The sequence below is a fragment of the Cannabis sativa genome, chromosome X (assembly GCF_029168945.1).
Source record: "Cannabis sativa cultivar Pink pepper isolate KNU-18-1 chromosome X, ASM2916894v1, whole genome shotgun sequence".
Lineage (NCBI taxonomy): Eukaryota > Viridiplantae > Streptophyta > Magnoliopsida > Rosales > Cannabaceae > Cannabis > Cannabis sativa.
This window is the reverse complement of record NC_083610.1, coordinates 65,923,489-65,946,438: the sequence shown is the minus strand read 5'-3', so window position 1 is coordinate 65,946,438 and position 22,950 is coordinate 65,923,489. Positions and strand designations below refer to the sequence as shown.

At 31.0% G+C, this 22,950-nt stretch overlaps 1 protein-coding gene and 2 long non-coding RNA genes across 3 annotated transcripts; all 3 read right to left on the bottom strand.

The window, feature by feature from the left end:
• Window positions 1-8,581: 8,581 nt before the first annotated feature.
• LOC115707990 (cyclin-D5-1-like) lies at window positions 8,582-10,558 on the bottom strand. Its single transcript, XM_030636494.2, has 5 exons — window positions 10,163-10,558; window positions 9,972-10,061; window positions 9,583-9,877; window positions 9,119-9,252; window positions 8,582-8,980 (listed from the first exon to the last, which is right to left on the bottom strand). Exons 1-5 carry the CDS (start codon window positions 10,403-10,405, stop codon window positions 8,795-8,797), a joined length of 948 nt encoding a protein of 315 aa, XP_030492354.1. The 5' UTR covers window positions 10,406-10,558; the 3' UTR covers window positions 8,582-8,794.
• Window positions 10,559-15,796: 5,238 nt separating this feature from the next.
• LOC115702532 (uncharacterized) lies at window positions 15,797-18,188 on the bottom strand. Its single transcript, XR_009685045.1, has 3 exons — window positions 17,837-18,188; window positions 16,267-16,317; window positions 15,797-16,115 (listed from the first exon to the last, which is right to left on the bottom strand). It is a non-coding gene; the product is annotated as an uncharacterized LOC115702532 (long non-coding RNA).
• Window positions 18,189-20,774: 2,586 nt separating this feature from the next.
• On the bottom strand, window positions 20,775-21,902 carry LOC133032687 (uncharacterized). The gene is made up of 3 exons (XR_009685261.1): window positions 21,786-21,902; window positions 21,052-21,178; window positions 20,775-20,966 (listed from the first exon to the last, which is right to left on the bottom strand). It is a non-coding gene; the product is annotated as an uncharacterized LOC133032687 (long non-coding RNA).
• Between the last annotated feature and the right edge of the window lie 1,048 nt (window positions 21,903-22,950).

Sequence of the window (22,950 nt, the reverse complement as noted above, 5' to 3'; positions counted from 1 at the left end):
AAACAAGCCTGAAAGCAAGCGGTAAGCTTGGGGAATCAGTTGGTATGGCGCAAGGCCGACAAATACGAGAAAATTAATAAAATAGTCTTGAAGAGGAAGCATGGCCCCGGTCATCAGGTGCGTCTGGCTCCAAGCCCCGAAGCCGCCATAGTTATGGTTGGCCGTCTCCGCATCTCGGGGCGGTCGGTGATACGTCCCGGATGTCGAGGGCTTAATTCCAGCCACCTCCACGATGTTCTCCAGCTGGTGGGGGCAAGTTAGAGTGGAATGAAGCTCAGCCGCCTCCCATCCCGTAGCCCGAGGTTTGTACCCCTCCTGGGCAACGGGACCCAGCATGACGTCTTCAAGGGTAGCCAGACGCTTACCACCCTTCTTGGACGATTTTGAGCCGGACGCAGACATTTTTGATTCTGAAAAAGAGTTAAAATTCCAGCAATTAGGCCCCCATACCAAACCCTAAATCAAAAAAAGGAATGGGGGTCCCCTAATCGCTGGAAAGAGGCCCCCTCCGGACATCTGTCAACAAGAAAGCCTTAGAAGGATTTCTTGGACAAAAGTCGGGTGCAAAGATCTCACAGAAGGTGACATTGCGCATAAAAGAAAAAGAAAGAAGGGCAGAAAATCGAGAAAAACGAAGTCTTCTCTGTGCCCTTGAAGGCCATTACACGAAGAGTGTATGGTCCTTTACAAAATATAACAACAAGTGCGTGACAAGAGTAACCCTAACACCAGAGAAGGTGAATCTAGACCTATTACGTGAAAAACGCAAAAGAATACATTCCCAGAAACTTCAAATACCGAACCCAGAAAAACAAACAGACAAGTAAAGCATGCCATAAACACAAATAGTAAAGTGAGGGATACGAGAAACTTACAATGAAGTGTTAGAACTGGGGGTTTTGTTGTTGATCAAACAAGGAAATATAGACTGACAGTGGTGAATGAAGGTTAACAGGGAAATTTGTAAAGTGTTCGAAGGGTTTTTCTTGGTATGAGGATTTTTTCTCTCTGGAAAACTCGAACAAAGTTGGCCAGAAATGGAAAGTAACCAAACGAAGGAAAGGTGGTGGCTTTTATAGGCCAAAGTGCATGAGGAACAGGCGCTATCACCTACTAATCGAATGACTGGGGAGGCGCACGATTCGAATTCCCAAGAATCAACGGTTGGATTGATTCGTAATTAAGGCGGTGGAAACGTTTGAGTATCCGTCTGACACCATTAATGCGCCGTATCAATCAATGGGCATGAAACGAATCAACGTCTGCAAAAAGTGAATCGCTGCATTAATGGCGATCATTAAATGCACCTTCACGCGCTCAAAGCTCGTGCCAGGAAACCGAGGAGTCAACCGGAGGCACTTGAACAAGCCTTGTTTTCTTTTTCAAATAAACAAGGCTTGGGGGTAAATGTTGCCCCTGATTTTGCCCAATATACGTGGACCAACCGGACAGGGACACGTGGATCAAAACATCTTAATGCTTGAATTATTTGCTAAGTCTTGGTGATATAAGGCAGCATCCAGGACATGCCTCCCGGAGAAGGCATGCGGAGCCCCATATGCTCCCGGAAGCCCAAGTAATATTAAAGCATCTCCGCGAGGTGTCAGGCTTCCCCTGAGCAATCAATTCGCATTTAATGCCGCATGGGAGGAAACGTGTTGGGACTGCTACACGCAATAAAGTCTGACGGCACAACCCCCAACCTGCAGCTGCGAAGTAATGATCATTTAAGTCTATTGACGGCTACACTGTGAAGAGTCACATCAGTCAAAAGACAATAAGGACATTCCACATAAAAGGCCTACTGCACCTAGGGATTTGACCATGCATTACTCATGATATATTCATTGGGAATACCCATCTTTATGGATTTTACAGATACACATGTACAATAATCCTGGAGATTACCCCACCAAAAACACTATAAATACCCCCTCAAAGCTCATTAAATGGGGTCGAAAAATCTGGTGTTGCATAAGTGCACGAAGAGTAAATACTCACCAAGAACATTCTCTGTATTTAATACATTCATAAATACACAGACTTGTGGACTAAGGCTCATTAACGCCCCAACCACGTAAAAATCCTTCTCTAATTTTCTTACAGTTCTCTAATCTTACAATATTTTATTGGTTGCCGAAAACCCCGGTCAACAATTAAATATTAAGAAAATTTCAAATATTTAAGTATCATGATGAAAGCCAATTTAAATATTAATTTTCTATTTAATTAAATATCACTAGAAAAATACTTCAAGCAAAACAGATAATATCTATCTAGACTTTCAACTAATTAATTCATTTTCTAATTATAATATATTTTAATTAATCATTAAATGAAAAAATCATTGATTTAAGTTGGTCCAAAATTAAAATAAATAATTTTTAACTTTAATCTATTTTTCAAATAAAATTCGAAATTTTCTGCATTTAAATAAAAAATGCATTTTCGAATATATAAAAAAAATTAATAAAATAAAATAAAATATATTTTGAAAATTATTCAAATTTAAGTTATTCTGAAATAAGATTTCAAACTTAAAATAATTTTCTATTTAATTAAATATCATGAAAATAATAATATTTAAGTATCAAGAATGAAATCAACTTTAATATTTAATTTTCAATTTAATTAAATGTATTAAATACAAGAATTAAATAATCAAGTATAAAAGAAACTTAATTATTAATTCTAATTTAATACTAGGAAAATATTCTATAATTAAGTTGATCCAAAATTAATTAAAATAAATGATTAATTTACACCTTAAAATATTTTCCTAATTAAATATTAGAAAATATAATTAGTACTAGAAATAACTATCTAGAATATATATCATTAACTAAGTGTTTTTCTAAAATTAACTTTAAAATATTAAATGAAAAATAAATTTCATATATTTTAAAAGTTAATTATGTTGCTAATTCAATTTTAATTAGGTTAGACTAATATAATTAACATAATACAATTATTTAATAAGGCAAATGGGCCTTCACAATTGGGGTAGTTCATGTGAGGGAGAGCTGGGTTCAGTATGTCGTACACACTGCTATTGTTCCCCTAACTCTCACACAAGGCCCAAAAGAGAGGAATTTAACCTTTAAATAAACAATTGTTATTCATTGAATAAGCCCAAATCTAATTGGGCCTAAATAAATTTACTTATGTCAAAATTTATTTTAGCAACCTAGTCCATTTACTTAGTAAAACTTAAATGGGCTTCTTATATGCATCTAAGCCCAATAGCAAACATATAGGCTCACACAGGTCAAATAATTTGGATGGCCCCTATCATGTTACTAGGTTCACACAGATGAAAGAATTACAAAATTTACCTGTTACAAATTATTTATAAGATCTATTGACAATTGGACTATGATTAAAATCAGATCATTGGATCTGTCAACAAGTTAATCATAACAATTTAGATCAAATAAATAATAGGTTTGTTAATTTTTTTTTTGAATAAACAATATAAAATTAAACAAACATTGTCCATGTAACAAATGTGAAATAAGATATTAATATAATTAAATTATTATTTTAAACTAACCAACTAAATTTTAAAAAATTTAGGGTTGTTAAAACAAACTTTAAAAATCTCAAAATTTAAAAAATTCAAAAATGAAAAATAATTGAAATATCTAGGTTTATTTGAATTATTTTTATCAAATTAAATTAAATATCAAATAAGATCAATGATTTGAAAAAAAATAAATATCTTCAATATCATTTTCAAATCTTATAATTTAATAAAATTAAAATAATAAAATAAACTGATTTTAAAATAGATATGGTTAGATCATTATTATTTTAAGAATAAATAATAAATAAATAATAATTATCCTAATTATATGTCAAAATATCTCAAATTAAGCATTATTCAAATTTTTACAAAAAATATCTAAGTTATTTAAATATTTAAAATATAATTTATAAATATCTAATAAGTAAAATGATATAAAATAGTAAAATATCATTTTTAAACTTATAATTTATAAATAATTAAATATTTAACAAAATAACAAACTTTTGAATTTGAAAATATTATGGTTAAAATATCTATAAAAATATCTAGGTTAATTTCAAATTTATTAATTATTTAATTTGTCATATAAGATAATTTTAATATAATATTTCAAATAAAAAAGATAAAGTTATCTTTTAATTTAAAATATGTTAAATATCAAAATATCTAATCTTATAATTAAATAATATATAAATATTAAAGAAATTAACAAATTTTTACCATAATTTAAAAATTAAAATAATCAATTTTTAAATTTAAACCTCAAAATATCAAAATTAATAATAATTTATTGAAAAATAAATATTATTAATTTAAAATATGATATTTAAGTCCAAATATATTTAAAAATAATATTTTATTTTAATTTTGGGGTTTGAAAATTGGAAAAAATGGATTTTTGGAAAAAAAATCCCTAGAAAATCAGGGTTTAGGAGGGTGCTGCCCAGAGGCTGCACGTGCAGCCTCCAGAGGCTGCACGAGAAGCCTTACGCGCGCGGACGAGGGGATGTCAGCCGAGGAAGCTCGACATTTGCAGGGTGTCATGGGCGCGGGCAGCAGGGTCTTGGGCGAGACGCATGGGTTCAGACAATGAAATGTTTGAAGTACGCGCGCGCACAAGCACCTTCTCCGAGTGACTGGTGCGTGCAAAGTGCATCCCTTGACAACCTTTCAACCCGAAACTTCCAAAATTCATAACTTTTTCAATTTTTATCAGAATCGAGTTCCGTAAAAACGAAAAATTGCTTAATTTTTTTTTACAAGGAATCCAAATAAAATATTTTCAAAAAACAGAAAAAAATATTTTTCACAGAAAAAATTCTGTACAACACATACATTCATCAAATAACACATAAACCACATGAAGCCATCCAAATAAACACATAACATCGTTTTAATTCATATTTCATGAAAATAAATCATTACCATGGCTCTGAGGCCAGTTGTTGGAAATATTTTACCAGGATCTAGATTTACTAACAAGTATGTTTTATTAACATCCTAATATGAATTCTAAAACAATGAAATAAACACATATAATGTTTAGGAAACCTTACATTGGGTGCAGTGGAATATAATGACTCCTTCCGTTCAGATCTCTAGCCCTTGATTCCTTTATGTAGCAGAGTATTATCAAGATCTGAACCTGGATCTCTTTCTCTCCTTCCTTGATGCTGATTCTCCTTCTTGTTGATTGGATTCTTCACAATCTTCCACACTATGATTGAGATACCACTTGATGTGTGTGGGCCCTCACTCATTCACTCAAGGTTCAAAAATTGAAGAAGAAAAGAGAGGTAGATAGTGGTGGCTAGGGTATAGGTAGAAGGCTTAGAATTTTTCTCTGAAGGAATGGGATGCATCATCTTTTTCCTGAAGTCATCACTACCTATTTATAGGTAACCACCTAGGTTTAGGTTAGAATTATTTGACATTAAAATAATAGAAAAATAAATGGTAAAATCCACTAAGTGTGGTCGGGCATGGATTGTGGATTGGGCCCACTTTGCAATTTTGCTATTTTGTCATTTTTTCATCCCATTTTCTCAAAAACGCCAATTTTTCAATTTTAACCACTTAAATGCCAATTCTAATTATTTAATAACTAAAAATTAGTTATTAAATAATATTGTCATTTATTATATTTATTAATTAGACATATAAAGTCTCTTAATTAACAAATAAAACTTAGAATCTCTTTTCTTCACAATTTTGCCCTTGCTTAGTGAAAATTCATAAACTAGACATAATCTAACTTTAGAATTATAATTGATTAATTAAAACCAATTAACTGAGTCTTACAAGCAGTATGGTCTCAACTAGTATGGGGACCATGGGCCTATATAACCGAGCTTCCAATAAGCAGATCAAGAATTTACCAAGTAAATCCACTAACTTATTAATTCCTTGTTGAATCCACGCATAGAACTTAGAATTGCACTCTCAGTCGTATAGAACGCTCTGTATGTTTCACGATATAGATATGCTATTAATTATCTATTGTTATAATCCTAATTTGATCAATGATCCTCTAATAGATGATCTACATTGTATAGGGACTAAATTACCATTACACCCTTCAATGTATTTTATCCTTAAAACACTTAGCTCCGTATAAATGATATTTCAGTGAAGTGAAATGAGTACTCAACCATTTATCTCTGTTTAGCCAAGCTCGAAGGAAATCATCGTTTCACTTCTAAATACCTATAGAAGTTATAGATTCCATATCTATGTCTACCGCTCCCACTCAATTGTACTACCGTGTTCCCAAAATGTACGTATCACCCTGACCCAAAAGTAGGCTTAACTAACAAATCAAAGAACACGAATAACACTCTTGAGATCGAACCTAATCATATCAGGATTAAGATCATTTGATCTAGGATCAACTAGTTGATATTGAATTGAATAAATATTACGCTAAATTTAACATATCTAATCAAAGTTCAATATTGGTCCCTTCCAATGTATACTCCATACATCCGATACTGGTAAACTTTGACAATGCACTGGAAAGGACATAACACTTATCCAAGGTGTAAGCATACCTATCGCTGATTATCATGCCAGTCTAAATCCAGTGAACTGACAAATTAGGGAATTAAAACTTTCGAACATATAATCAAGATTATATTCCACTGTGCTGACAACACTATAATCATTAACAAATACATATGTTCTGGACTTAATAGAATTTATACATTAAATAATCATGAAATAAATCATGTGAACCATGCAACATAAAATGTTATTTCTGATCTTTATTAGTAAATCTGATTATATTGAAATGAGTTTTATTTAGGGCACAAAACCCAACATTCTCTCCCTATGTTGTTGGTTATTTTATAATAATCGACAGCATAGGGTTACCTTACACCATCGGTCAATACTTCTCCTCTATAGCGTTGTTGGAACAACGCCAGTAGCGAATTTTATTAAAATTGACGCTAAAGGCCCTTAAAAACTGCCTCTAAAGTCCAATTTTCTAGTAGTGGCGCCATATTGAATTGGCATGGAAATTTCTTCAATTACCAAGTCTTTTTCTTTTTGAAACCATTGAAATGTTTTCATAATTTTTATAGAGTTTCAGATTTGATAGAAAATAGTGCACAAAACCAAAAGATATGCATAGAAGTGTCTTAATGAAACTTTATGGTTTTACATATTGACTTGTTAAAAAGAGAAAAAAAAAAATTGATAATGGTTGTTTCTAACTCGAGAATAATAGTTGGCATAGAAGTCTTTCTCGGGTGTAAAGAGATGTTATTGCTGGTGATCTTCATAGTGTTGGACATCCAAAATAATCATGGTGTGTTTCAAGATTAGTATTGATAATGAACAGAAGGGAGTGAGAGGAGGTAACGCTATAACGATGTTAACGGAGTTCAAAATTATGGTGAATTTTCTTGTCCTCAACTAGGATGGAAAAGCCAAGAGAAGAGGAGCATAGGGTTACGGGAGGAGTACTTGTGTTGTTGTAAAATAATAATATAGCTTTGAACTCTTAACAAAAAGTAGATGGGTTTTTATTACAGGCACCCTTAAATGCATAGAAACTCAAATTTTATTTATACAAATTTGTCCAATTTTCTTACCTAAATAGACATATAATGGCATGTCCAAATAATGTTTGCAGCTGTGCAAGTTTTTCATATGCTAACCAAAACAAGTCATAAACTAATTTTTACAAAAAAAAACTTTTTCTTGTTTTTTTTCAAACGGAAAAAAGATGGCTTAATTTGCGACATTTTGTTTTGTTTGTTTGTTATAATACAAAAATATACCATTTCACACGTGTTAGGGGGTGTGGACCGCAAAAACATACAACGTAACATACTATAATTTTTAAATTTGTGTCCAAAATATGGTTAGAGCTAAACCACCAAAAAAAAAAAACTTTTATAAAAACGTGATCATTATTACATGATTGATTTTGGATGGACAAATTATATTTGCTTGGGCCTGAATTGGACCCACAACACACACTACAAAGCTAGTGCTTTTGAAATTGTAGAAGGGAAGGTATCGCTTTACACAGGTATATTCCCCCCAAACACTGAAGTAAATGACAAGTCACATTTTAACTTTACAAACCCTTCTCTCTCACACACACAATAATAGTTTATCTTTTCAAGAAAAAAATATAAATTGATTTGATGGCCAACACCGAACACAGGCACAATAAATAAATAAATATAAGTTGATTTTATGTGTACTCTAAAAATAAGTGTGCCCATGCATTTCTTTCTTCCGTATTCTTTCGATATATTTTGATATATGAATAATTAGTCTCATTATTGTATTATTTAAGACAGTGTAAATTTTGAAACAATAATCATGCGTATAAAAAAATAATAAGTAAGATATACACTATATATAAATAAAAATATTAAAAGAATATGAATATGGAAAAGAATAAGAGAAAACATCCGTACTCCTATATTTTTAATAGGTAAACCATAAAATTTCCCACAAATAGATATATAAATAAACTTCCACAAAAGCAATGCATCAAAAGGTAGGGTTTGCTAATCTTTTCAAATCACAAAAAACCAAAGCAAATTATATAGGATAAAAAGTATCAAGTAGCAGACGACTGTTACACAAACTTTAGCAAGTTCTTAAAATAAAAATAAATAGAAAATCCTCTTCTTCGATCACATTTCCGCCATCACTCCTCTTTTGCTATCTGTAAATCATCAGCTTTTATAAGTAGCCCAAATGCTTTCTTTCTTTCTTTCATTGATCTTTTAAGAAACAAACTTACTCCTTAGAATTAGAGGGCATAGTTATATTCACTCTCTCATCATGGTGTTCGTCACTGCGAGGCCTTTCCCTTTCATTGTGTAATTCATTTGTAAATGATGAAGCAATCGGCGAGGACAAAATGGACGTCTTTTCATCAATCTTTAACTCCTGAATTAGATTGTAGCATGAAAACACGTCTTCCTATATGAACAAGAAAAAAATATTCAACATAAATAAATATCTAACACGACATGAATTGTCTTATATGACTAATACAAGAATAAAATATTCAGATGAAAAAAAACGAAGAATAAAATAGCACAAAGAAAAACTACTCACAATATTCAGAGATTTATGATGAGGAATGGAATTCATCTTCAACTCCACTTCTGACTTGGTCATTTTGTGGTTCAATGCAACCAATGTTGCTCCCGCTGCTATGATTGACGGTCTATACTCTACTATATTGATCTCTACGTTTTCAACAGCACAAATAATTTTTATCTCTCTCAATGAAGCTAATCCAAATAATAATAATGATAATAATAATAATAATAATAATAATAATAATAATAATAATAATAATAATAACAATAACAATAACAATAACAACAACAACAACAATAATAATAATAATAATAATAATAATAATAATAATAATAATAATAAAAAATAATTTTTATCCCTGTCAATGAAGATAATAGAAATAATAATAATAATAATATTAATAACAACAACAACAACAATAATAGTAATAATAATAATAATAATAATAATAATAATAATAATAATAATAATAATACCATTCAGTGTAGCCATAATGAGAGCTGAAATCCTAGAAAGCAAATTTCTTGGTGGAGATTCTTGGCAAAGTCTGGTGACAAAGTAATGGAGGAAAGCAAAAGGAGTGACTGAAGGCAATTTCCAATCGAATGTGTTCAACAGCAAAAGCTCCATCCTGCCAATAACTTTACTTTCAACTACATTGTTATATTCGTATCGAAATTTTGATACAGATGGAATTTTTGGCTCTTCCATTTTTGCAGCCACTCTCAGAGCTGCAACCGATAGTAAGCCGATCAACCATATTTGACGATTCTGCAAAAAACATAATATTAACTAACACCAAACAGCAAGCTTTGAATATGATTAGATGAAAATACTAATAATAATAATATATATAAAACTCAACAGTCTCTATGGGCCTCATCCAGAGATATCGATCGAAGTATATCATGGATAAATATGCTGTTTTCTTCTGAAATCCAAAAGCTGCTCCAGTCTAGGGTTTGACAACAATAACAGAAAGGGGTGAGTTCTAAAAAACTGATGATAAACTCAAGCTGAACAAAATCAAGTAATGAGGGGTTTTTTTCGACTTACTTTGACAATCCAGTTTATAGCTTCTAAACGAGCGTATTCAACTTCGTCTCCAAACACCAAAGATTCATCCTTCTTAAACACGAACTCGGTTTCTTCAATCAGTAAATTTATTACATGCTCTTCCTCTTCGGAAGGACTCATGTTTCTGAAGTTGATAAATACGCCTTCATCATCTTCAAACTTTTGCTCCAAAAGGGTCTCACTTTCTCGGGAAAGGTGGCTAGAAAAGGAGTCATTATCCATTTTGGATTTCTCTTCTCTCCTCTTTTTTATCCAAACAGGGAATTTAAAGAAAAAGGGTCTCGTAGAGCAGAGGGAAAAGAGGTGGAGATGGGGATATGGTGAAAGAAAATGAGGACGACAATTACCAAAATCTTATACTGAATAAAGGGTCTTAGACTGAAAGAAGGCAAATGGGTATCAATTTATAAGAAAATATATCGAAAAGATGGAGTCACAACGGATATTTTTTTTTTTTTTGTCCTTAAAAGAATGAATGAAAACTTTTTTTTGAGTGAGAAAAGAAAGGGCCAAACCAAAGGGTTGTGGTGTGGCTGTGGCTGAGGGCAGGAGCTGCAATAGTACGTTGGAGGTGGAAAATCCAATAGAACTTTTGGTTTGTTGGTACACGAGTAGTTGGCGCGTGCACTAGACAGTCCAATGGAAGCAGACCATGCAATTTTCTCGGGCGGGAAACTGTACGTTGGATCGTACACCCCCCTGTAACCGCACGAATTAGGGTAGAATGAATGAAGATCATGGTAGCGCACCTTGGATCGTACCACTGTAACCGTACGAATTAGGGTGGGATGAATGAGCAAGGTGTCTCTCCTACTTTTTCTTTTTTTTTTTAAAAAAAAAAAAATGAATAACATTCAACAGGAAAAGAAATGAAAAGTCACGCGCGCAAACACAAATAGCACATGGAGAATTGTTTTCTTCGCTTAAATATCACATGGACATTGTTGCTAAATTTAAATTTATGTGCCATGCTAGTAAGTGCACAATTCAATAAATAATAATAGTGGTTAAGTGACCAATATTATATCTTAAGTAATTAAAGTAATTAATTATATCAAATAATAAAACCTAATTTATTTTATATAAGTAACTAATAATTTTTAATGATTACATTAAATGGGTGATTACATTTATTTTTGTTATTGAATTATTATTAAATAATTTGTGATTAATTTAAAAATTAAATAAAAATAATTAATAAATTACATCTAACCTACTAACCTCATTTTATTTATTTTCTTATAAATAAAAAATAAAAATATTTATAAATATTAGTTATGAAAAATATCTTATTAAATATTTTGATTAAAAAATTAATTTATTTTAAGTATATAGTTAATTGTAATTATTTGAGTCTAAAAACAAGATTTTTTACCTATTAGTGATCTATTATAACAGGTTATATAAAAATATAGTCACCATTTTTAATAATTCAATAACAGAGTAAAATAAAATAAGAACAAATAAAAACAATAAATTAACTAGTAATTTAGTAGAGAAAAATTAATATAAAAAAATTATTAAAGTTTCAATTTCACTGTAATATAAATACAAATTTAAAATGTACTTACTTTATTCTAATATTTTCAAGAACATAATACATCATAAAAATATATATATAAGTGACCAATTACATATATCTCTATACAATTGTTAAACCTCACATTCATTCATTAAGTCTCACTCCAAAAATAATCCTAAATATTCCATCTGTTGATTTCACAATTTAAAATTACTACGATACTTAGTAAATATTTATCTCTCAATCTTGCATCACCTATGTTAATCTACCCGATGTAATTAGATTGTAAATTTCACAATTTTAATAATAACCCTAACTATAATCACATAAAGTAATATCATAGATGCATAATCATGACACTACTACAAAAAATATTTTTTGTGTCGGTCAACACGTCTCTCTAAAATGGTTGACCGAGAAAAAAAATAAGAGGAGATTTTTTGCTTGAGTGTGTGATTGAAGCTAAAAAATAACGATTAGCGTTGGGTTGTATCCCGACGCAAAAATTACAACCGAGGTAAAATGTGACAATTTAAACAATTGTCTTTTACATTTTGCATCAGTGCAAAATTGAAGCAAATTTCTTTTGCTTCAGTTTACAATTGAGGTTAATATATTTGCCACGGTTGTGCACCGAAGCAAATAAGATAATGCATTTGTAAAACTCAAATTTTACAAACAGTTATTTCATTATTTCACGCATTGTCCCCCCATTCAAAACCCTAGCAGACCCATTTCGAAAACCCAGCCGCGCCTCCACCCACTTCCGTCTGCTGTCACCGTCGGTCCCCAACTTTTGGTAAGCACCTCTCTCTCTCTCTCTCTCTCTCTCTCTCTCTCTCTCTCTCTCTCTCTCTCTCTCTCTCTCTCTCTCTCTCTCTCTCTCTCTCTCTCTCTCTCTCTCTCTCTCTCTCTCTCTCTCTCTCTCTCTCTCTCTCTCTCTCTCTCTCTCTCTCTCTCTCTCTCTCTCTGTGTGTGTGTGTGTGACGATGTACCATTAATCCTATTTTTTTTTCTTCATATTTGTGTCTTTTGAGGACACCCAGTTCGGCAAAAGTTGTAATGACGTTGAGAAATTTAGAGACTGACTTATTACGTTTTTTAATCTTCTCTAGCCAAATGATTTAGTGAATTTGTTGAGATGCTTTTTAAGTTGTTCAATTACATAGTTGTTGTCCGAGTAAATTGGTTTTTTGAACTTGTGCTTTACGTTTATGTAAATATGCCTTGCTGGCTTGCTGAGCCTTTTCTTTTGCTGCTCCCCTTAAAATGAGGATAACCGAAGGAACCTTGATTATGGTTCGGATCTAAGTTAAACTTGGGCATAATCCTTATTAATGGTTGTGTATAGCTTGAAAATAATTCAACAGTAATAAACTCCTTTATTAAGAATTTTTGTAGAACATTTAAAGCTTACATCTGAATGGAATGCGTCATTATATACTGCTGCTATCAATGTAAGGATTTCTTAATCTTTTATATGTTTATTTTATTATTTTAGAAATTTATATTTAAGAGGTTAGATAATAGTGTTATAATCAACATACATGTTAGTTTATCTAGATCCTTATAAAATAAGTTCTAACAGTTTCTACTATGAGATGCGTGATAATATAACTATGTGGAATTTCTATATATAACATGTTATTCACTAATGCATGAGCATGTTTTTAATCAACTATTAATAAAAATTTATTTAAAGACATTAAATACATAATAATGATAAATCGGATAAAATTTGGGTATTTCTAATTTCACAACTCTTTGTAAAAATTATAAGGGTGCGTTTGGAAAGCCACAATGTAATTAGATTTGTGTGTAATTGGAGATAATTACACAATTTGCCATGTTTGTCTGACCATGTAATTACACTGTAACTGTGTAATTGGAAGTAATTGAGGGGTTCTAATTACACTCTCCAATTCTCATGCCCCCCCATGAGAATTGAATGTAATTACACTGTGTAATTGCTAAAAACTTTTCATATTAAACATTAGCTACTAAAAAATATTATTTTCCCATGTAATTATTAACTATTTTACCAAACAAGATATTAGGAATTCATATGTAATTACCACCTCATATCCAAACACACCTTGCATTTTAAAATATAGTGTAATTACTACACTGTGTAATTACCACCCTAGTAATTACCACCCTAGTAATTACTCTACCTAGTAATTACACAGTTACTTCTAAACGCACCCTAAATAAATTACAAGTCCTTCTCTTTATCGCTGCAAGAGAAATTTTATAATTTTGTAGGATCATCGTAAGACTTAAAACTAATTAAAATAATTATTGTTAAATAAATTTTTATTTAAAACATCTCTTAGACCCTTCAATTAATTAAAATAATTTTAATCAATTTCTTCTCAAAAAAATATTTTTATTCAAAACAATTTTATAATCCATAAATTAATTAAAAGATTTTTAATCAATTTATTCTTAAATAAATATTTATTAAGACAGCTTAATTATCACTTTATGTTTTGTCTTAAAAAATAATTTTTATTATTTTAATCGAATTAAAAACAATATGTGTTTTAATATAGTTATGGATATTGAATTTGAATTTCAAATTCAAAACCCAAAAATATTTATTTTAATTTCAATTTTATTTTTTAAAAAAATATATTTCTTTAAAAATATTATTTTGTTATAAAATAATATAGAATAATATAAAGTAGATAAGAAGAAAAGAAGAAGAAGATGAAGAGAGAAAGAGAAAGTAAATGAGAATTTTTCAGTTGTTTATTCTAATGGGGTGAACCCCTATTTATACAAAAATATGACTAAAAGAATGAGAAACTAAATCAATGTAGTAAAAGAAAAATATAATCAAGCATTAATGGTGATAATTAATTTGGTAATTTGGACATCCATAAATAATATTTCATAACACTCCCCCTTGGATGTCCATAAAAACTGTCTCATTAAAAATCTTGCTAAAAAACTTGGTCAAAAGAAAAAAGAGTGCCGTGTAAACTAACTCCCCCTCATTTAAGTATTCATGGAGATCTTCTAATCGACGAATTTTGATCTTGTATGTCGTCTTCTAAATTGTTGATGTTGGTAATAACTTTGTGAATAAGTTTGCAAGATTGACACTTGATTGAATTTGTTGAACACCAATATACATTTTCTTGAAATGTATAAAGAAGAAGTTTGGTGAAATGTGTTTTAATTCTATCTCCTTCAATGTACCCTCCTTTTAGTTGAGCGATGCAAGTAGTATTATCTTCATAGAGAATTGCTTGTGTTGATACATCTTTATAGAGTGCAATCCATATGTTTCCTGAATATGCTATGTCAATGATCTCACTCCCACACATTCTCTACTTGCTTCATAAAATGCAAGTATGTTAACATCTATTAAAGTTGCATCGTTAAAAACCTTGTCAGGAAAACCAGTGGGACAAAAACTGAGCTAACAAAAAAAGAGTGCAATATATATTTCATATTCATAACTATGTGCAAGTTGCCTCATTAAAAACCTTGCCAAGAAAACCCAATGGCACAAAACCTGAGCTAAGGGGAAAAGAGTGCAATATACATGTCTCCCCCTCATGCACATATGATCCATAATTCTTTTGGTGATAATATGTCTCATAAGATTATTATTATTACTTTCAAAACATCACCGTATATTATCTATGATCATATATTTTCTATAACTCTTCCAGAGTGTATGTGTGGACTTCTAGGTCATGGATGCCCGAAGAAGAACACCCACTACTACAAACTACACTTTTGGTGTCGGTTTTAAACTGACACTTATACTTTTAGTGTCAGTTCATAGAACCGACACCTATTCCACAGCGACAAAAAGTCCAATTTTTGGTGTCGGTTCAAAACCGACACTATTGACTTTTGGTGTCGTTTTACAATCGACACTTAAAATACACATATATGTTTTTTCTTTTAGTGTCAGTTTAAAACCGACACCATTGGGTTTTAGTGTCGTTTTATAACTGACACTAAAAAATGTATTTTTGAAAAAAAATATAAAAAATGGGCTTTATCAATTCTAAAATTACCAAACTATAGAACATATACCATTAATTATATAATCATTTTACATGAAAATATAAAAGAACAAAAATGCATATTCCAAAATTTATTGTCCACTTAAAAGTTACATCCAAAAACCTATTAGAGATACCTAAATAAACATCAATATATGGTCCATAAACCATTAATTGATCCATACATGGCATTACACATAGAATATGCACAAACACAAGTTTTAGTCATTTCACAAGAAAATAAAGAACAAGCAAAATATAAATTCCAAATTTTACAAGTTTCATCAACCACTTCAACAAATCAATAGGTAGGAATTGTTTAATCAGCTTTGAGAGCATATGCATGAATTCCTGCTGACACATTGAATAATCTCCTAAAACCCTGAGTATTGAGCAATAGATTAGAGGACAAAATCTTCAATTAAGTCTAATTAAATATAAGTTTAGTTTAGGATCCCAATTAAGAAATTTAGGCTTGTAAATAACAACTGAACTATTAAGATAGCACTCAAAATTTATAAGGATTCTACTACCTGTGTCTGCAGCCACTTGGAAACCTATAATGACCGTATTCCATGATGACACTGCATTTTCAAACAAGATTCTCAATTACCCTTGCTTGGAAGAGAAGGGAACAAAACTAGATTACAATATTTATCTTATGAAGGAAACTAACCAACAGTCCATAGATTGCAAAGGAACATGTACAAAATACAAAGTTTGGCAACCAATCAATATAGCAAATTAACTAGTTCTAATATATAATTTTAGCATAATAACTAAAATTACCCAGTGAAGTGAGTGGGTGAGTGTATTAAGCTTCAAGCGAAATCATAATCAGAAAAGTTATATCAAAATACACAAGAAGCAAAAAATGGGAAGAAGCAAAATCAAATCAGAAAAGTTATATCAAAATCTATTGTGAAGAGAATAATAGATATAATTAGAATTTGATCAAGGCAATCATATAATCAAAATGGGAAGAAGCAAAAATTCAAACTTATATAGTTTATATTTAGAGCATTTAAATATTTTATTAACACTTCTAAAAGTAAAACTGAAAAGAGACAAACAAGTTCAAAAAAATAACTCCATGTATAAAGCAACCAACATTTCGTCTGGTATCTAAATAAAATTTGTATATAATTGCCAATGAAAATAGTCCTAAGTATAAAAATATTATTAGAAAGTAAAAATTGAACAACAAAGAATAAGTTTCTCTATATGGATCATTTCTTCTCATATATTACCATTTCTTCTCATGGAATGGCTCCTTTAATCTGCTATGACATTATGCAGATTTTATAAACTTAAAAAAAAAAAAAAAGAGTATTGGAAGAGACATTGGTATTATTTTCTCAACAAATGAGAGCAAAAACACAACTACTTCCCAAGTGTTAAAAGGAAAAATCATAAACAGATAAAGTCTACAACAAATAAATTAAAGTACCATTAAATTTTAATTACATTTGTCTATATAGTATTTGACAACTAAACAATACAATCGAAAATGAAACTTGGGGGAAAATGAAAGAAAAAAGTAATGAAATATGGTCATCAAAAGCTCAATTCAAACAAAAACAATATAGTGGATACAACTATATCGTCCCCTACCCTCAAGATCCCAACACCTACCAAACGATCTTACACTAACACCCTTGTACAGAAAGAAAAAAATACCAAATAGATATATTGATTGATAATAAGTTAATAATGACGAGCTGAAAAAATACAATCACAAATCTAAACTTTCCAAAATCTCAAAATCATTATTTACAAACATCAAGATTTCAAACAAGAAAAAAATAAATACATAAACACACATATATATACAACATTTTGAGCAAAAAATCTATATAAAAATAGAAAGAAAATCAAAGAAATGGATGACTTACTGTCAAAGAAAAATAAAGAACGAAGATTTGGGTGTAACCTTCAAATCAATCCGAAGCATAATTATAGAACACAATTATGATTACTCAACTCTACTACAAAATTACAAACATAAACAATACAAAGTTTGTTTACAAAATTCTAAAGGCCTGAGAACTGAGACTTTTTCCTAAAATTAGAAATTAATATATTATATAAATATATATATACCTGAATGGAACAGAGAGGGGGTGGGCTAGGCCTTCGACGGCCGATTCGGTCGCAACGCCGATCAAACAGAGAGGGTCGAGGACAGAAGGAGAGGGGGAGGAGGGGTCTGGTTCTAGGTCTTGTATAGAGAGAGAGAGAGAGAGAGAGAGAGAGAGAGAGAGAGAGAGAGAGAGAGGCGAGAAAGGGGCTGGCGCGAGACGATGGGATACCCGTCAGGATCATTGAGCGAGGGAGAGAAGCGGATGGGCGCGAGAGAATGAGAACAAGGAGAGGAGTTTGGGAGAAGAAGAAGTTGGAATAGGGTTTCAGTGTAGAACATTTTAATATTATTTTTGGCTTTAAAAATTAAACTTTGGTCTTGGGTTAGAACCGAGACATAAAGAGGTATAAACTTTTTTTAAGTCTCAGTTCTAAATTGAGACCAAAAGGGTGTTTATTTTTAAATTTTTTCCTTTAAATTTTTTTTAGTCTCGGTTTTAGTTTTGGTGTCAGACTACTGACCGACACCAATTGGTTTTTTAGATGTCAGTTATAAACTGACACTTAAAACTAAGAGTAATCTATAGTGTCAGTTTTTTTAAATTAAATGATACTTGAACCGACACCAAAAGTATCTTTTGTAGTAGTGACCGTTTAGGGAACTGGGAAGAACTCTACAAAGAAAGCTAAACCTAAGAAGATTGGCCCTACCTCTTGGGATATGGTGATTAAAACCAAATATGTTGATGAAATTTTAGCGGTGATGGAATTGGAGATACCACAGAAGTTGGAAATACAGGAGACCTGGTGCGAGAATGTCTACTCGCTTGAGGAAACAGAGAAGATCTTTAATCGGAGAACGGAGATTCGTCAAGATATTTCAGATTGGCTGAGTGTAGAAAATCGCACCAAACATGATTTAAGTGTTGGGAAGCAGACCATTCCCCCAATATTGAGATCCAATATGATATGAAACTTGGAAAGCAGCTTTGATGGCACGAAATTGAAGAAGCAACATGAGACTCTAACGACAGCTGAGAAACAGAACATGACTCGAAGCTCCAAAGTGAAAATTCATTTCGAGGATATAGTAGATGAGGTGAGCTACTAGAATCCATCTATTGTATGTCATGTAATTAGGGTTAATTCCCCTGTCAATATAATTGATAGATTCGTTAGGAGGCTTTGGAAAGACTCGGTAACGAAGGTGGGGATGCTCACTCGAGGCGTATTCTGTTGGGTTTTATGCCCTAAATAAAACTCATTTCATATAATCAGATTTACTTATTAATAAAGATCAGAAATAACATTTTATGTTGCATGGTTCACATGATTTATTTCATGATTATATGTATATAATGTATGAATTCCTTTTAAGTCCAGAACATATGAGTTTGTTAAAGATTATAGTGTTGTCAGCACAGTGGAATATAATCTTTATTATATGTTTAAAAGTTTATTCCCTGATTTGTCAGAATACTGGATTTAGACTGACATGGTATAATCAGCGATAGGTATTCTTACACCTTGGAAAAGTGTTATGTCCTTTCCAGGACATTGGCAAAGTTTACCAGTATCGGATGTATGGAGTATACATCGGAAGGGACCGATATTGAACTTTGATTAGATATATTAAAATTTACCGTAATATCTATTCAATTCAATATCACCTGTTGATCTTAGATCAAATGATCTCAATCCTGATATGGTTAGGCTCAATCTCAAGAGTGTTATTCGTGTTCTTTGATTTGTTAAGTTAAGCCTACTTTTGGGTCAGGGTGATACTTACATTTTGGGAACACGGTAGTGCAATTGAGTGGGAGCGCTAACATAAATATGGAATCTATAGCTTCTATTTGGCAAATAGAAGTAAAGGATGATTTTCTTCGAGCTTAACCAAACGAAGATAAATGGTGGAGATCTCATTTCACTTAGGTGAAATATCATTTATAAAGGGTTTAAGTGTTTTAAGGATAAAATACATTGTAGGGTGTTACGGTAATTTAATCTCTGTACAGTGTAAATCATCTATATAGAGGATCATTGATCACATTAAGGTTATAACAATGGATAACTAATGACGTGTCTATATCGTGGAACATATAGAGCGTTCTATATGACTGAGAGTGGAGTTCCAAGTTCTAAGTGTGGATTCAATGAGGAATTAATAAGTTAGGGAATTTACTTGGTAAATTCGGTTCGACTTATTGGAAGCTCGGTTATATAGACCCATGGTCCCCATACTAGTTGAGACCATACTGCTTGTAAGACTCAGTTAATTGATTTTAATTAATCAATTATAATTCTAAAAGTTAGACTATGTCTACTTTATGAATTCTCACAGTTTAATGATGAAATTGTAAAGAAAAGGGTTTCTAGGTTTAATTATTAATTGAGAGACTTTGCATGTCTAATTAATAATTATTTTAAATGATAATATTATTTAATAATCTATTTTAGTTATTAAATAATTAGTTTTGGCATTTAAATGATTACACTACTAGAAAAAGCACCTTTCTCTTCGGTTTTTATGTCAGTTTCTCTTCGGTTTTTATATATAATAATTAGCGAAGTCATTTGAGGCGATGACATATGTTACGAAAATACCGAAGACATAAGTGGGACCTATGTCTTCGGTTATTAGGTAATAAGCGAAGACATAGGTGGATACCACTTTTGCAAGGGGGGAAGACCCTGCGTCTTCGGTTATTACAAAAAAACCGAAGATAAATATGACCTATCTCTTCGGTTATTATGTAATAACCGAAGACATAGGGTCACTTACAACTTCGGTTAATACAAAATAACCGAAGACGTAAGGTTGCTCATTTTTTATTTATTTATTTGTATTTATTTTTTAAATTTGAATATAGAGTACTTTTTTTTAAAATAATTATAAATTCATTGTAACATTTAATTTAAAATAAAAAATCAATTTAATTATATAACACAATTAAAAGTACAAGATACAATTTAATTATATTATAATAAAATTAAGGTATAATTTACAACATGATAAATCCTTACTAATAAACATACAAAATAAGTAATATTGCCTAACATTAAAAGTCTAAAGCTAGCTTGTACAAGTGTTGTGTCAATTTCTAGCAACTCCATCTCCACATTGTATATTGCCTTCTATATTTATGTTCTGCTTACAAAAATTTAGCAAAATAAATTAAATTAAATCACATAGTCCCATCATATCACTTTTGTGCATTAGTAAAAGTTTTTACCATGGCTTTTGTGAGAGTTGGTCTTCCTGTTCCAGAAAATATAGCCTCCAATACAAATCAATAATAGAAGAATCGAGACTATTGATATTGGGATAATTATTGCAGTCCGTCTGCTTTCTAGTGCTAGCTGTAGCCAAACACAATATTATTGAGGAGACATTATATAAATGAAAAGTAAAATAACGAACCAGATTAAACCATTTGAATGAAGTTTTGAATTTTGATGAAGATTCTTGTTCAAATTTACTTAACTAAGAAATAAACATAATAATATTTTGTCAATTAGTTAAATCTGAAGTGTACCAAGTTCAGAAGCAGCAAGCCATCTTAATACACAGATCTTGTCCCCCAACATTGTATTCTATCATATCAACTAAGTTTTCATCAAACTACAACATGCAACCACTAACACCACTTAGAGCATAAGCTGAACACGAACAGTTCCTCAAAAGAACAAAAAAATAAAAAACTTTTGTCTAGAACAATAGAATGAAAATTTAGTTTCAAAGAGGGCAACATAAAATTATGATCTTTTTAGCATTTAGTAATTCAAACTTGGGATATTATTAGTTTTAAATATTGTTTTTGAGTTTTCTATTCTGAAGTTTTCCAAAAAAAAAATTGATTTAATTTGAAATAGGATAAATAAAGATCTGATCATTAAGCTTTTTTAGCAATTCAATTTTGGGATAGTAATTTACATTAGCTTGAGAAGAATAGGCTAAATCTCATACCTGTAGAAAGGGCTTTCAAGGAGTCCTCCAGAATGCTTGTTCAAAATAAAAACCTTAGACCCCTCCACCATTTCAGCTGCAGGACATGTGGCTAAGCCGTAAAATACCACCAATTTCTTCACTAAGAAGAAGAGAGGAAATAATGAGAAGAGAATTGATCACATTGTCAATAATATTATATACTAATCCAAACTTAAATTGTACCACATAATTTAGTTTTGAAGTATTCACAGTAATAATTCTCAGTAAAAACACAAAAATAAATAAAATCAAAATGTGAGTTTTGTCTTCCACTTTTGGCTTCTTTGTGTAACAAAAGAGCTTTATGCTTTAGTGGGCAGCCTGTATTGTCAAGTTCAAACTATTGTAATAAATCAAGTTTTTCAAATGTGTACATTATACATATGGTTTCAAATCTTCAGTCTCCATTCCCTATTAATGTATGACAAAATATCGCATCTAATAAAACATTGATTGTAATTTCCTATTAAAAATTTGCATTCAAATTCTCTTGAAGCATAAGACAAGGATCATAATAGATAAATACCTAATGACATGCTTAAAGTGACTACAATGCCCACTTTCAATGTACCTTACTTAAGAAACCACCTTCCAATTTTCGTCTTTCAGTAGCTTTCTCCTCTGCAACTAAGGAGTTATGTGAACTTTCGTCATCAATAATGCCTAATTTCGTTTGAAGCCTAAAGGTTTATGAGTGATATTAAATAAAAACAGAGTTAGACACATAACTAATAATTTTAACAATCTTAGTTCCAAATTCTTACGAAATTTAGACCAGAGAAAAAAATAATAGCAAACATTAAATGCTTACATTCATAGCACGTAATAAGGTACTGTTAAAAAAACCCATTTTATTGATTAGGCTTTAGTAAAAACCAGCCCTATAATAGCTGTTACTAATTAAAATAAATAAACAACCTCATTGATGGTATGGAATGTACAAGCTGGCGTTGTTTCGCTAAATGGCTTGCTGTGGGCTTCATTAGAGTTGAACACCTTGCAATAGTTGATTTGACTGTGGACTTACCTTTAGTCTCTGAAAATATGTTAAGATTTAATTATTTATCATTAGTCTCTACTTATGCAAACAATTATTACAACTTCTCTCTTGAGAGAGAGCAATAGGGTGGTTTAGGAGTTGGGC

What these genes read in the sequence shown, in the direction of transcription:
- LOC115707990 (XM_030636494.2), bottom strand. Translation starts at nt 10,405, where the DNA reads ATGGATAATGACTCCTTTTCTAGCCACCTTTCCCGAGAAAGTGAGACC. An exon ending in CTATAAACTGGATTGTCAAA is followed by an intron (nt 10,062 to 10,162) that starts GTAAGTCGAAAA and finishes GTCAAACCCTAG; the next exon opens with ACTGGAGCAGCTTTTGGATT. An exon ending in ATCATAAATCTCTGAATATT is followed by an intron (nt 8,981 to 9,118) that starts GTGAGTAGTTTT and finishes TTGTTCATATAG; the next exon opens with GAAGACGTGTTTTCATGCTA.